The 15,664-nt window shown below is 45.2% G+C and overlaps 1 protein-coding gene across 1 annotated transcript in view; it reads right to left on the reverse strand.

The window, feature by feature from the left end:
* Positions 1-13,069: 13,069 nt before the first annotated feature.
* LOC135196298 (replication factor C subunit 1-like) overlaps positions 13,070-15,664 on the reverse strand; it is a 110,253-nt gene continuing 107,658 nt past the window's right edge. Inside the window, exons 16-18 of the mRNA XM_064223006.1 lie at positions 14,217-14,430; positions 13,905-14,087; positions 13,070-13,673 (exon numbers count right to left, since the gene is read on the reverse strand). Of these exons, the coding sequence (XP_064079076.1) occupies positions 13,548-13,673; positions 13,905-14,087; positions 14,217-14,430 (523 nt within the window). The 3' untranslated portion in view covers positions 13,070-13,547. The remainder of the gene's footprint in view (positions 13,674-13,904; positions 14,088-14,216; positions 14,431-15,664) is intronic.

Here is a 15,664-nt window from a genome sequence, read left to right on the forward strand (position 1 = left end):
CTGTTATGCTTTATTTCATATTTCCTTGCTCACCAATTTATTCTATACCTACAATATTAAGAAATCAAGATATGTGTAGAAGGGAGAACTGCCTCCAGACTGTACAGTCAGTATGGATTTAAACGCACGTGGAACTGGTTGAAATATTCACAACAGCACCAAAATGAGATGCTATGTTGATAGAAAATCTGATTCCATTTCTTGTTATTGCATAAAAAAAACTTTATCAATCGTGAACTTACGTAATTTATTTAGAATTCTGCGTAACGGAAAAGATAATATTTGATATCTGTAATGGGAGAAATGGTTTTATCTCTCTTGTTGTTATAAATTTGGCAGATATGCGATCAAACACATGGGAGGACCAAAACAGCCCAGCCAGAGAGCTCAGCTCATTTTGTAAATACTATTGTTTGGCGTGCTAGGCTTACCCGATTCATTTGGGTGTGCGCTGCAGCTGCTGCTACTGCTACTCAAATAATTGCATTTTTCTTACTAATCCCAAGAGTTAACCATGGAAAATCCCAAGATAAACCAAAAATCCCAAGATAATAAAATAATTGACATATGTCAAGCCTTGGAGTCCTAAATATTTACTCTGTCTATCAGGAAAAGATACTGATAAATTGAATTGACGGTATCTTTCCTGAGAGAGAGAGAGAGTGAGTATATTTAACCAGTGGGCATTAGTACATATGCAGGCAGTGTGTTCATGCTTGTTAAAATATGTGCAGTACGGGTAATGAATTTTGTTGCTGTCAGTTGCATGGACTAAATTTACAAAGAGCAGGGAACAAATCTTGACATTCCTTGAGGTTAGAGAGATGAACCAAGGCCATCTAGGATGAACTCACTCTCTCTCCTCTCAACTATACTGTTAATTGTAGTGTTAACTTGAGTCTCTGAAACCAATAGGTATTAGCACGCGCAACTGTGTGTGTGTGTGTGTGTGTATGGGCATACTGTTAAAAAATGTGCTGTACTTACAGGTAATACCTACATCTTGGAAGATAAAACAAACAAAAAAGTTTTGTTGCTGTTAGTTGCCGGGGATATAAAGGGTGTGACCAGCAAACAGAAAGATTAACATTTTTCCAGACATTACAGAGCTGAATTTTGTTTTGAAGGTATGTCAACCGCGTTAGTAAATAGGTATCATCTTCTAAAGAAAGTTTTTTTCTCTTTTCTTTTTGCGGAAGAATCTTCAAACCATTTTGCATTCAAAGTAATGAGAAGGAATCATTCTATTCTTCATGTAATCAGTAAAATACTTACATTAATAAAAACTAAAACTACGTACTGTATGCAAAACACACACATCATCATTAGCTTCGCGTTTAAACGTTCATTCTAAGAAATTCTCAGAGTAGTATAACTAACACCTGATTGGTTGGTTGGTAGCCATGGAGATCTGTTATCCAATGACTGCCCTCTGCTTCTGTTCTATTTATAGACATATGCCGTGGAGGGCACTATAACGTTACCATGTTCGTGATTTTCTGACTGCTGACTGCAAAAATTACTCAATAATTTTCTTTATATACGTAATTATTTCTTCATGAAAATAATATAATATGATCATTTTAACTTAAAGGTACATATAGTGCTATGAAAAATACCAGTGTGTCATAACGATGCGTCATCAATATAATGGTATGAAAATACCACAAGGTGTTGTAGCGATACGTAATCACAAAGTACAAATCCTTTTCCCACACCATCCTCAAAATTTTACGAATCTTCAACTTCAAGATCGATATGGTGAAATATATTATATAGTCATACTTATTGTTAAAATTCATCAGGATTGGAAAGGAGAATGGGCCTCGGTGCCAACAACAAATAAACTTAAAAACATAAAAACTGAAGTATATGCATGGAGGACATCCTCACAGGAGGAAAGATCAAAAGAGGTGATCCTAGCAAGGCTCCGTATAGGACACACAAGATTCTCACATGGTCACTTGATGTCAACACCACATGCTGACCCAGTGAAATGTAACAGATGTCAAACACCCATGACAGTACAGCATTTGCTTGTTGAGTGCCCAAATTGGACCCAGCAGATCTATTTATCTACGGAATTCAGAAATGAAAAGTATTCTTGCTGAAAGCAGGGATTTTTCAATTAATAACATCATAATTTTTTTAAATAAAACAGGTTTCTAAAATAAAGTCTAATTTTTTTTTCCTTTTTTTTTCTCAGGATTGATCCCTGAGAACCAGCCCAAGAAGAGTCTACTTGAGACTCAGAGGTCTAGAAAAACTAACCCCTATTAATAATAATGTTAAAATTCACAAGTTGAACTGCAAAACATTATTATATTTTGATTGTTATGTACATATATTTTTTGCGTTTTACGGAATGTTTGTTTCGAAAATAATAGCTATTAGTGAACATATGATATTAACCCTCTTACGCCGAAGCCCTATAAATCAAAATCTCTCCTGTATGCCGGTGCCGGTTTGGAGTGAGCGTGGAAGCAGAAAAAATAATTTTTTCAAAAAATCACAGCGCGCTTAGTTTTGAAGATTAAGAGTTCATTTTTGGCTCATTTTTTTTCCATTGCCTGAAGTTTAGTATGCATCATCAGAAATGAAAAAAAAAATAATATCATTATCATATGTAAATAATGCGATATATGGTAGCAAAAAAAAAAAATTCATAGATAATTGTATTCAAATCACGCTGTGCAAAAAACGGTCAAAGCTAACGAGTTACTTTTTTTTCCGTTGTATTGTACACTAAATTTCAATCCTTTTGATATATAATACATAGTAAAACAATAAAATCAACACCGCAAAAATATTATCACAAAATGATGTACTAATTCGTAACGCGCGGACGTAAAAAAATGTTATTTTCAAAAATTCACTGTAATTCTAAATATTGTTCTAGAGACTTCCAATTTGTTTCAAAATTAAGACAAATGATTGAATATTACGATACTGTAAGAGTTTTAGGTTAGAATTGCAGATTTCGACCATTTCGGACGAGTTAAATTTGACCGAATGTCGAAATTTTTATATATATATTTTTTTATATGCACATATTTCGGAGATGGAAAAAGCTACAACCTTAAAATGACAATTTGTCCAAAATTGCATTTTTCCTAACTATACAAACCTGAGGTCCTTTTACAATAGGAAGGTACTAGCGGCAGCTGGATAGGTCGTAAGCTTTCGAACAAGGGGTTCGGTAGTTAACTGCTTGTCCGACAGGCGCGCGCGCGCGACTGGGAGGTAAACAAATCACTTTTGCTTTGGCCCAAGCAAAAACTGCAGAGTGAGGGGTGGCATGAGGTGGGGCTATGTGTAAAAGGACCTCAGGTTTGTATAGTTAGGAAAAATGCAATTTTGGACAAATTGTCATTTGTTCCGACACGGCATACAAACCTTCGGTCCTTTTACAATAGGAAGACTCACTTCTTGGTGGGTGGAATCTGAGTCTTTTGTGAACAGACTGGTGTTCGCCCAACCTTGGAAGCCTCCCTGGTTGTAAGAGCGAGGGAGGGATCCAAGCCTCTGTCCGATTGATCGGGGTGGTGTGCACCGCAGGATCAATGGTCAGACCTCTGGACCGAGTACTAAGAGAGAGGCATGCGTATCTCTTCGTACCAGCAATGCAAGAACTTGTTCCTGTACAGGAGCAAATATAAAGTCATGGGTTTGACTCTTGTAGGCATCCACTTCCCCCCCTTGTAGAAGGAAGTGGTGGATATTCTGCTCCTATCCCTAGTGAAAGGGATAGGATGGGGATCTGTCATATAGCTCACCTGCATCTCGTCCTCATCCAGCGTAGTGACGACCATGGCCCTCTGCCCACAGGTAGAGGGGAAGGAAAAGATGGGAAGAGAGAGCCAGTCACTCACTCACTCACACATCCATCCACACAGTCACACCAGGACTCGATGCTGTTCAGCCTGCGAGGGTCTGGGTTAGCTACACAACTTGTTGAGCAGCCACCACGGGTCCCAAGGAAAACGTATCCAAGGACCTGTGGGCAATATTCCCAAGAAGTAGAAGGACGGTAAAGGTAGTCTGGTTAGACCAGACCCCTGCCTTCAGGACCTGCGCCACGGAGAAGTTCTTGCGAAACGCCAACGAGGGGCCAATACTTCTGACTTCGTGAGCTCTCGGACGGGACGTACGGATGTCGTCACTACCATCAGCCTCATACGCCCTCCTGATGACCTCACGCAGCCAGAATGAAAGAGTGTTCTTGGATACTTCTTTCTTGGTGACCCCGGTGCTAACGAAGAGCGTCGACACTCAGGCCTGAGTGTCCGAGTTCTCTTCAGATAGCGCCGTAGCGCCCTCACAGGACAAAGCAGCATCTCATCCGCATCATTATCGGTGAAGTCCAATAGGGAGGGAATCGTGAATGACTCGAACCTGTCATCAGGGACTGACGTTTCTGAGTCTTCGCAACGAAGTTCGGGACGAAATCGAGCGTCACGGATCCCCATCCCCTGGAGTGTCGTACATCATAGGAAAGACCATGAAGTTCCCCTACTCTCTTCGCCGATGCCAGGGCCAGCAAGAAGAGGGTCTTGAGGGTCAGATCCCTGTCTGACGACTCTCGGAGTGGCTCAGAACGGTGTTCGAGTCAGACTCCTAAGGACGAGAGTCACGTCCCACGCAGGGGGCCTGAGTTCCCTGGGTGGGCAAGACCTTTCGAAGCTCCTCATAAGCAAGGAGATCTCGAACGAGTTCGAGATGTCCAACCCCCTCAGTTTCAGGACGAGCGCCAAGGCTGGCTCTGTATCCTTTAACTGTGGGGACTGAGAGGAGCTTCTCTCGGCGAAGAAAAACGAGGAAATCCGCTACCTGCTGAAGAGTGGCTCTGAGAGGATAGATAGACCCCGTCTACGACACCAACCACAGAAGACGGCCCACTTCCCCTGGTACACAGCTGCAGAGGACTGACGGACGTTTCCAGCCATCTCTTGTTGCTGCGCTACGAGAAAAGCCTCTCGTTCGCAAGAGATGGTGGATAACAGCCAGCCGTGAAGACGTAGGGACTGGACTGCTCGGTGGTACCGCTCGACGTGTGGCTGGGCGAGAAGGTTGTGCCAAGGGGGAATCTCTCTCGGTTCTCCTGCGAGAAGAGCCAGCAGGTCCGGATACCAAATGGCCTGTGGCCATTTGGGAGCCACCAGGATCATCCTGAGATTCGGGGTGACCAGCGCTCGACTGATCACCTTGCGAATCAGGCTGAACGGGGGAAAGGCATCGGCGAAGAGGTTGTCCCACGGGTGTTGAAGAGCGTCCTCTGCAGCTGCCCATGGGTCCGGCACGGCCGAGAAGAACACCTGGAGCTTCCTGTTGTGCCGGGTGGCGAACAGATCCACGACTGGTCGCCCCCACAGGTCGAAGAGCCTTTCCGCCACGTCCTGGTGTAGAGACCATTCGGTCCCTATCACCTGATCCCGACGGCTGAGCGTGTCTGCTACTACATTCCTCTTCCCTGGAATGTAGCGTGCCGACAGCTCTATTGAGTGTGCCTGAGCCCACTCGTGCACCTGCCGAGTCAACTGGTACAACGGGAGAGACACTAGGCCCCCCTGTTTGTTGACGTAAGCCACCACCGTGGTGTTGTCGCACATCAACACCACTGAGTGTCCCATCAAGCGGTCCTGAAACTCTTGGAGAGCGAGGAACGCTGCCTTGAGTTCCAGAACATTGATGTGAAGGTGCTTGTCGTTCTCGTCCCACACTCCTGAAGTCAGCAACTCCTCCAGGTGTGCGCCCCATCCCTCGGTCGAATGCGTCTGAGAACGCTGCATGTCCGGGGGGGAGTGCGCAGTGGCACTCCTCTTAAGAGGTTCCTGTCGTCGAGCCACCAGGCTAGGTCCTGCCTCACCTCCTGTGTCAGTGACACTGGAAAGCTTGGGGGATCCGTTGCCTGTGACCAACTCTCCTTTAGTCTCCACTGAAGAGACCGCAGGTGAAGACGCCCGTGAGGGACTAACTTCTCGAGTGACGACAGGTGTCGATCACGACTTGCCATCGCTGAGCTACCTGTTCCTGCCGAGACAGGAACTGGTTGGCTGCCTCCCTGAATCTGCTGATCCGCGAGTCTGCGGGGAAGACTCGCCCTGCTACCGTGTCGATCAGCATACCCAGGTACTTCATCCTCTGCTTGGGCTCGAGATCGGACTTTTCGAAGTTCACAACGATCCCCAGATCGCGACAGAACTCGAGCAGTCGATCTCTGTCCTGTAGCAACTGCGAGCGGGAGCTCGCCAGGACTAACCAATCGTCGAGATACTCATCAGACGTATCCCGTGCGAATGGGCCCAAGCAGACCAGAGTGAACACTCGCTGTGAACACCTGTGGGGCGGTTGAGAGACCGAAGCACAGTGCCCTGAACTGGTACACCGTCCCGTCGAGGATGAAGCGGAGGTACTTTCTGGAGGACTGATGAATGGGTATTTGGAAATACGCATCCTTCAAGTCCACTGAAAGCATGAAATCGTTCTCCCTGATGGAGTCGAGCACTGAGCGTTTGCCGTCTCCATCGTGAACCGGGTCTGGCGAACAAACCGGTTCAGGGGAGAGAGATCTATCACCGGGCGCCAGCCTCCCGTAGACTTTTCCACCAGGAAGAGTCGACTGTAAAAGCCCGGTGACTGATCCGTGACGATCTCTACAGCTCTCTTGCTCAGCATGGTCTTGATCTCCTGTCTGAGTGCTACGTCCTTCGATGACCCTGGAACGTACGACTGCTGTTGGACCGGGTTGGAGGTGAGGGGTGGCCGAGATTCGAAGGGTAATAGATATCCCTCCCGAAGGACATCTACAATCCAGGTCTCGGCGCCGTAGCGCTGCCAAGTTGCCCAATGGCTGGCCAGGCACCCCCCCACTTCCGGCAGCAGGTGAGGGGGAACGCCGTCCCTAGCGTTTCCCCCCTTTCTTCGACTTCTTCCCAGAGCCTCCACGGGATGAGGAGGGCTGGGAGGAGGGCTGGTTACGGCTCCCCTTGCTAGAAGTCGAAGAAGACAGAGTCATTCCTCGGGGTGGCTTCGACGCAGCAACCGTCTTAGCAGCCGAGGAAGCGCTAGCCGAGCTCTTAGACTTGGCCGCAGTCCGAGGCTGCCCAGAAGCCTTCGAGACTGCCTGGTGAACCAGACGGTCACTGTCATCAGTGCGCCGTCTGTCCACCGCAGCGTCCACCATCTCTCCTGGGAAGAGAGACGTGGAACTCCGTAGAGGTCCGTTTCGAAGCCCCACGCCGCCTCACGCCCGGCCGCCCTGGAAACCCGAGTAAGGACAGCGTCCCTTCGTCGGAGAACCAGGTTGGCCCACAGGTTCACCGTCTGGTGGGCAAGGAAGGAGATGGCTCTTCCCCCAGACTGGCAAAGTCTCCTGAAGGCCGAGTCCTCTTCGGGAGAAATCCCCCCGGAGTTGGCTGCGACCTTAGATACTGTGAGGGACCACAGATCTAGCAGGAGACGGCCTGGAAAGCTGCCATGGCGGTAGATTCCAGGCCTAGTGCCTCTTGCTGCGAGAACCACAGGTTCTCGGACAGGAGCTGTTGCAGAGACACACCCGGAGTCAGCCTAGCTAACTCCGGGTTGACCTGTTTGGGCGGCATCGGGTCTTCAGATGGCACGTAAAAACCGCCGCTGTCGTAGCAGAGGAGGTGGAAGCAGCTTGTTCGACCTGCCAGACTTGAGCGAACCGTCTTGCCCGGAGACAAGCGATTCAACCTGGTCCAGCACTGAGTCCGCAAGCTGTGAACGCGGCAAACCCACCGTCGGTCTGGGTTCCCTCTTCGGGCCCCAGAACGACTCGAGCCGGGACGTGGGCTCGGATGGTGGGAGCGGCGATCCTTCGCCGAGGTCGTTGTGCTGACGAATCAGCGCAATAACCTCGGCAAAGTTCCTCTGGATCTCGGGCGTGATAGCATCCTGTGGAGTCGGACCGTCCAGTCCCTCAAACAGGAGCATCTCCCGAGACCCTCCTCCCTCAAGGAGAGGAGCAGCGACAGCCCCCTCTCGGTCTCCTCCAACCACCTGTGCGTACGACCTGGCTGGTCCGAGAACCGAGCCTGGTACGTACGACGACGTGGCAGGATCCTGAGGGGCGCACCCTTCACGATCACTCCTCAATACCTCGCCCCTCCCGGTGTAACCCGAGGAGGTTGAAGGTATGGGAGAGGCAGACCTGACGCTACCCTCCTCGCTCGCTGGCAGAACCAGTGGCTTGGAGGACTGCAGGCGATCGCCAACCCGCGGTGGTGATCGAGCTGCAGACCTAGTCGAGCCGTCTCGCTGTGGAGAACGGCTGGACCGAGAACAGCGGCCCCCGGTTCCCTCGTGTGTCAGAGGAGCTGGTGCTGGTCGCCGTACCCGATCGCTCTCTGCGAGAGCGACGGTCAGGCGACCGGCGAGCTCCACTGTCACTGTGAGATCGGTGCGTATCCTCACGGTGCGTCAGTTCGCTGGCACCAGCCGTGGCTGGTGCCGCGAACGGGGGGACCTCTTCCCAGCCTCAGCCCGTGGCCGGTCATGGACCGTCACGTCCGCCCGGGTAGCCAGCTGTTCGCCGTGAGAGCGAGAGCTGGTCTGGTGAGAGCCGCGTGAGCGGCTGTCACCAGTCTTCCGCTCCGTGCCGTGAACCAGACGCTGAGCGGACTCAGAGGTCTGGTTCCTGGCTGCACGGTCACTGTTAGGCGACCGTACACTCGGTACCTCTCGCGAACGAGCGGCCGAGCCGGATCCTGCTGCTGTGGCCGAACCACTGACAGCAGGCGAGGAAGTGCCGGTGTTAGCCGGCACCCCTCTGGTCCCCGGTAGTCTTCTTCCTTGCGGGAGAAGAGACGGGTCCTGCTCCCGAAGGAGCAGGGCGACCAGCGGAAGAACCCCCCGTCTCACCGGAGCGAGACGGGCCCTTAGAAGTTCCCGAAGGAGACTTCTTAGGGGGGGGGAGGCAACCTTCTTCTTCTTAGGCGGTGGGGCCTTAGAAGAAGAAGGGGAAGAGGCGGCAGACGACGACAACGACTAAGAAGACGATGAAGACGACGACGACACCTTCTCCTCTTCTTCTTCTTCTTCGTCAACCTCCTCAGGACCGACGTCAGGTCTGTCATCCAGGACGGAGCCGGGGCTGCTGTTGCCGAAGCAACAGGGCCCGGACGTACTGTCCGAACAGACCAGCATCGGGAGCAGCGGCGCCAGGAACAGGAACAACATCAGCAGGTGCGAGCATCACAGGAACGGCAGTCGAGACGGCAGGAGCAGGAACAGGAACAGCAGCGGTGGTCACGGCAGGTACGGCAGGCTGTGTGGGCGGTCCAGGTGGTCGAACCCAGCGGCACAGACGTCCTCGGTACCGGTGGGAGGTCCAGGGGCGAGCTCTTCGGGCACATGAAGTCCGGTCGCGGCAGCACGGCAAACCCAGGTGGCGGCATCACACTCCCCCGAGTTACGGCGACTGGCCCCTGCACCGATGTTGTGGGTGTCACAGAGACCGCGTGCTGGGTGTACACCAGGTGAGGAGGTGACGCGTAGCCGGGTGTTGTAAGGGTCGTGGTGGTGGTTGTGACCGTTGCATGAGTGACCGCCACGGAGCCAGCGAGATGATAGAGCAGCCCCTGGACACTCGGCACGCCCTGCAGCCCCAACGATGCCTACACCTGTCCGAGGTCATCCTTCACGGCAACCGCACCTGAGGAGGCAAAAGTCGGGTGATTAGAAGGATCCTCTACCCGCTCGCGCGAAGACGAGCGGATAGAGGACCCAGAGTACAACTCTACGTCAGGGTATCTAGCGCCCTCCTCCACACTCGACACGTCAGGAGAGGAGAAGGACCTAGACACCCCCCCCGAAGGGGAAGGCGCGAGACGTGGAAGTTGAGCGGGCGGCAGGAAAGAAGACGAAGTGTCCGTCACCAAAGGAGTCGCGGGAGAGCTTTCCGACGACTCCTTTGCAGGCCTTCGCTTCTTCCTGCCCTCATACAAAGTCCACTGCGCCTCGGACCAGTCATTACATACATCACAGGGCTCGGCCCGGGTGCATTCGCGCCCCCGACACCGAGCACACAAAATATGAGGGTCAATCTCTGGGAACGATCTAAACTTCCCACATTTACGCCCTTCGATACCCGGGCAAAGTCTCCTTGGGGTAGCGAGGCGAGGAGATTCCATCATAATTCAATTGAAGGCAGTAATTATTATGCAAAGAGAGAATGATTGTACTTACAATACTCTTTCATACACAATTACAACCAAATACTCAGAAAGAAACGACGAGCAGCGGGCAGAGAGCGTCGAAACACACGTCCATCCACTGTGAGGCCGAAAGCAAAAGTGATTTGTTTACCTCCCAGTCGCGCTGCGCGCGCCTGTCGGACAAGCAGTTAACTACCGAACCCCTTGTTCGAAAGCTTACGACCTATCCAGCTGCCGCTAGTACCTTCCTATTGTAAAAGGACCGAAGGTTTGTATGCCGTGTCGGAACAATTATTTTTTATTGTATTTTTCATGAATTTGCGCACATTTTGATATATGAAACTCTATAAAAAGGCTAATATGAAAAGGAGCAAATATTAGGATAATGCGATGTACGTATTTCGGAGACTTGCGGCCGTGAATCGGCGCGCGTAGTGAAGGTTAAATATATTTTTCAAAATTCACAATAAATCACAATATTGTTTTAGAGGCTTCAAATTGTTTCAAAAATGAAGAAAAAAATGACGGAATATTACTAGGCCGTAAGAGTTTTAGCTTACAATTGCGTTTTTCAACTATTTCGGTAGAGTCAAATTTGACCGAACGTGGTTTTTTTTCTATTTATCGTGATTTATATGCAAATATTTCGAAAAAAGAGAAAAGCTACAACCTTCAATCATTTTTAGTTGTATTCTACATGAAATTGCGCACATTTTCATATATAAAACTTTATGTAACAGCTAATTTTAAATGGTGCAAACATTTCGACAATCGCACAAAAAATTCTGATTTTTTCGGAAGAGTTACCGCGCGAACGTAAGGAAAATGTTTTTTTTTTTTTTTTCATAAATTCACCATAAATCGAAATATTGTGCTAGAGACTTCCAAGTCGTTGCAAAATGAAGGTAAATGATTGAATATTACTAGAATATAAGAGTTTTAGCTTACAATGCGTTTTTTTTTCGACCATTTCGGTAGAGTCAAAGTTGACCGAAAGTTGAAATTTTTGCACTTAACGTTATTTATATGAAAATATTTTGAAACTGATAAAAGCTACAACCATGGGTTGTTTTTTGTTGTATTGTGCATGAAATTGCGCACATTTCCATATATAAAACTTTATGTAACGGCAAATTTAAAAGGGTGCAAACATTAGGACAATCGCACGAAAAAATTTATCGGAAGAGTTATCGCACGAACGTAAGGAAAAAGTTTTTTCATAAATTCACCATAAATCGAAATATTGTGCTAGAGACGTCAAATTTGTTGCAAAATGAAGGCAAATGATTGAATATTACTATAATATAAGAATTTTAGCTTACAATTGCGTTTCTCGACCATTTCTGTAGAGTCAAATTTGACTGAAGGTTGAAATTTTTGCACTTATCGTTATTTATATGAAAATATCTCAAAACTGATAAAAGCTACAATCATGAGTATTTTTTTGTTGTATTGTACATGAAATTCCGCACATTTTTATATATAATACTTCATGTAAAGGATAATTTAAAATGGTGCAAAAATTATGTCAAAGTGACGAAATAATTTCCGAGATGTGTCACTGATACTTTTTAGTGTGATAAGAAAGAAATTCGCGCTTGCGCGCCTGCGTAGCGATTGTAAACAAAACAACGCCTTGATCCGTGAACTCCCAGCATCCCCCAAGGAGCGTGATACAAAAGTTTTCGGCTGGTAGGCCTATAAGTATTTTTCCGCGAATTTAAAAAAAAAACTTTTTTGAGCCGACGTATGATACGTCCAATCGGCATACGGGAGACATTTTGACTCGACGTTTAATACGTCCAATCGGCGTAAGAGGGTTAATTGTCCCACTATTTTATTATAGGTGATCTTAATTATCTCACATTCATTTAACAGTATTATATTAATATTTATTTAAATAAACTGTAATTAATAAATAATAATAATGAAAAACATAAAGGGAAAAAATGTTTTTGCTGCAGTAGTGATGTTTGTTTGATTATACATCTGACCTCACATTTCCGAAATCTGAAAAATTCCAAAAACTGAAACATCGGAATGTGTGTGTACTGCACATTTTTTTAAACAAGCACACAATATCTACACATTTACTGATACCCGTTGGTGAAAGACTCAAATTACAGTATTTATTCCTGAGAGAGAGAGAGAGAGAGAGAGAGAGAGAGAGAGAGAGAGAGAGAGAAAGCGAATGATTTAGGACTCCCAGGCGTGTTATTTTTACAATTATTTAATTATCTTGGGATTCTTTTTTAATCTTGAGATTTTCTATTCAATTCTCGAGATTAGTAAGAAAATTACCGTAACTTGACTAGCAGCAGCACACATCTGAATGCCTTGGCCATTAGCATGCTAAACCACCAACCTTATGAACTGACACTCTCGGAAAAGGAACTCGCATGATACATGAGATACATGACAAAACCACTGTTTATTGGTGAAAATTTGGGGGTCACATGATATGCGAGATCGCACGTTACTCGAGTATATACGGTAAGTCTAATCCAACTTACATCGAATCTTGACTTTAAAAAAAAAAAAAAAAAAAAAAAAAAAAAAAAAAAAAAAAAAAAAAAAAAAAACAAAAAAAAAAAAAAAAAAAAAAAAAAAAAAAAAAAAAAAGTCATTTAAGCCATACCTTTATTACGATTGTTAGAAGGATGGCAACACTTATTTACATACATGAGGAAGCTCAGAAACTAGTACCCAGGCTAACATCAAAGACAAATTTTTTTATTAATATTTTTGAAAAGCGTTGTAAGATTAAATTGCTATGTCGAGACCTCCTTAACTCGGGGACTTAATATACCACTGCCAAAATATCTCCTTAACATCATAAAGCTAGTGTGTTAAGCCTCAAACAACACACTCTTGCTGAAATGAAAATACTATTTGACTGTAGAATATGAAAAGTGGTGAGAGTTTATTTTTACATCCATATTAACATTAGCCAAAACCATCTCACACTGATTTTTGCCTAACATACTTATTTCTCCCTCTAAAATATTTGGTAGCCTTGTATGAAAATACAAATTCTAGAAAAGTACTTCTATAATATTTGCCTAACACTGGAGCTACAAGCACTGCTATTCTAAAATGTACTATTCATTGTTAATAGTAAAAAAAAAATCGATGTCATTACAGCATTACTGTATTGAACATTTATATTTAAAATAAAATAAATTTTTAAACATTCAGAAATTACTATAATACTGTCCTGCAACTTCTCATTCCTGACAAGAAAAGTCTTTAAATCAGCATTCTTTAAAAGTATTTTTCAGATATACATATAAACAACAAACAGAAACTTAAGTTACAAAAAAACTACTTGATGCAATATAGATGCATAATTAACAATCTCAGTAACTATCACTTTTTGCCTCTCCCTCTTCCGCCCCTGCCCCTGCCCCTGCCAGCACCTCTGTTACTACTTCCACCACGACCTTCACCTTTACTGCTGCTAGGCTCTCCTTTCTTTCCTCCACCTTTCTTCACCTATGGAAAGAAAGTATAAACTCTTTTTAATTTCTCAGTTACAAGATACTGATGCAGTAAAATATATTATGATAGTCAATACAGGATACTACTAAAGTATCCCAGTACTCTGTTCCTATGGGGAGTAACAATTGCTCACTTATTTCAAATATGTCAAGTACTTGAAATAAGTCAAATGAGTGGACACTATGACAGCCTAAAAGATGTAACTGCAATTATATTTGCCCTTACCATAATCATTGCACTTTTGGTGATGTCCTCTTCCTCTTCCTCACTTTCTTCCTCATCTTCACCATACATTCCTTCCTCACCCATACCACCAGAACTACCTTTCTTTTTCTTTGTAACAGTAACATGAGCAAATGGAGTCATATGGCCTTCTTTATTATAGGTTCGTGTGAAAGCTGCTTTTACCTGTATTAGTTTAAAGATAATGATAAATGTAGGAACACCATTACATAAATATAAGAACATCAAAATGCCAATGAATCTGCTGCTTAGTTTAGAGAAGACAAATCAAACAATCAAAGAACAGTTTCTCACCTTACTATCAACATTACTCATTGGATCTTTTGAGCCAGGCCACTGTGTTAACTCTAACATGGAATCCAAATCTTCCCTTAAAAGGTTGTAAGTATTCATAACATCCATTGCACTGTGAATACCATCCACTCCTTCCTTCACCAAAGGCTGAGTGACAGCATTTTTTAGCGACTCACAGTAATCCATGTTAACATCCATTTTACTTCCTGAAATTCTGAAAATTAGGGTACCTTGAGCTCCAATACTTAGAAAACTTCCTATGAATAAAAATTTCCAAACAGTAGTTTGGAAATTCTTAAGTTGGAAGGCATACAAAATTTGCCAGCATATAAGCCATGCTTTTAAATTAAAGATAAGGTCAAGGAAAATACTTGTACATCTTATATGGCAATGGTTGGTCAAATTTAACCTACTTGCTACAAGTAACTTGTTTAGTGATGCTAGTGATGTGAAATCCCAAAAACTTCAAGAAAATTGGCTCCTCATTATTTTTAAGTTACCAGTACCTATAGCATTTTACAACTATTACAAGTTACTTCAGTACACGCTTCGAGATGCAAGCTCTGATAGTGTGCCTTTGGTATGATTGCAAATTTCAAGTGGCCTACCTTTGGTATGACTGTATGATGTAAATATAAGTTCAAATATCCTATCTCGGGTATGATCATAAATTCCAAGTTAAAGTACCTTGGAGGTAAGGTAAGATTGCAAACTGCAAGTTCAAATAGTCGACCTTTGGTATCTCTGAAAATTAAAAGTTCAAAAAGACCATCTTTGGTATGATTGCCAATCTCAGTGACATTGCCAACCTCAAGTTCAGGCAGCCTACCTCTGGTATGACTGCAAACTGAAAATTCAAGCAATCTAGCTTACATACGATTGCAAACTGCAATCCAGACTACCACTGTAATGTTCTCCACTGCTGGACTCAGCTGCATGGGTAGTGAATGTGATGCTTCAGGTCTGAGACGACCTCTGCATTCATACCTTTCCCTCATTTAGCCTTTTACATCAGTGACATCTTGTTCTTTAGCTAACTTCTGAATGAGGATTATCACTCCCTTTTAGCCACTGCAGAAATAGTTTTAAAATATCCTAACCTCATCATAGACAACCACAGTTGATGAAGTGGAAAAACACATCAGAGACCATAAAAGGAAGACAAAAGAAAAGCTGAAGAAACAGCGATGTGAAACTTCCAGAAATCCCCTGGAACAACACTCGTGAATTACAGGGAAATTCCATATCCCTTCACAGTGTTTTTAAAAGGTACCTTATTTGACAACCGTCAAATACTCCTGACATCCCAGAATTTCCAATAAGAAGTTGTTCATCGTCTGGTCTTAACACCCACCTGAAGCGGAAGAATCATCTGGCAAATTTTCAGCAAACACTGCAACACAAAACTTGCATCATTCCCTTCGACTAATAATGTAAATGCTGTGACT

The sequence above is a fragment of the Macrobrachium nipponense genome, chromosome 17, assembly GCF_015104395.2.
Source record: "Macrobrachium nipponense isolate FS-2020 chromosome 17, ASM1510439v2, whole genome shotgun sequence".
In the NCBI taxonomy this organism is placed as follows: domain Eukaryota; kingdom Metazoa; phylum Arthropoda; class Malacostraca; order Decapoda; family Palaemonidae; genus Macrobrachium; species Macrobrachium nipponense.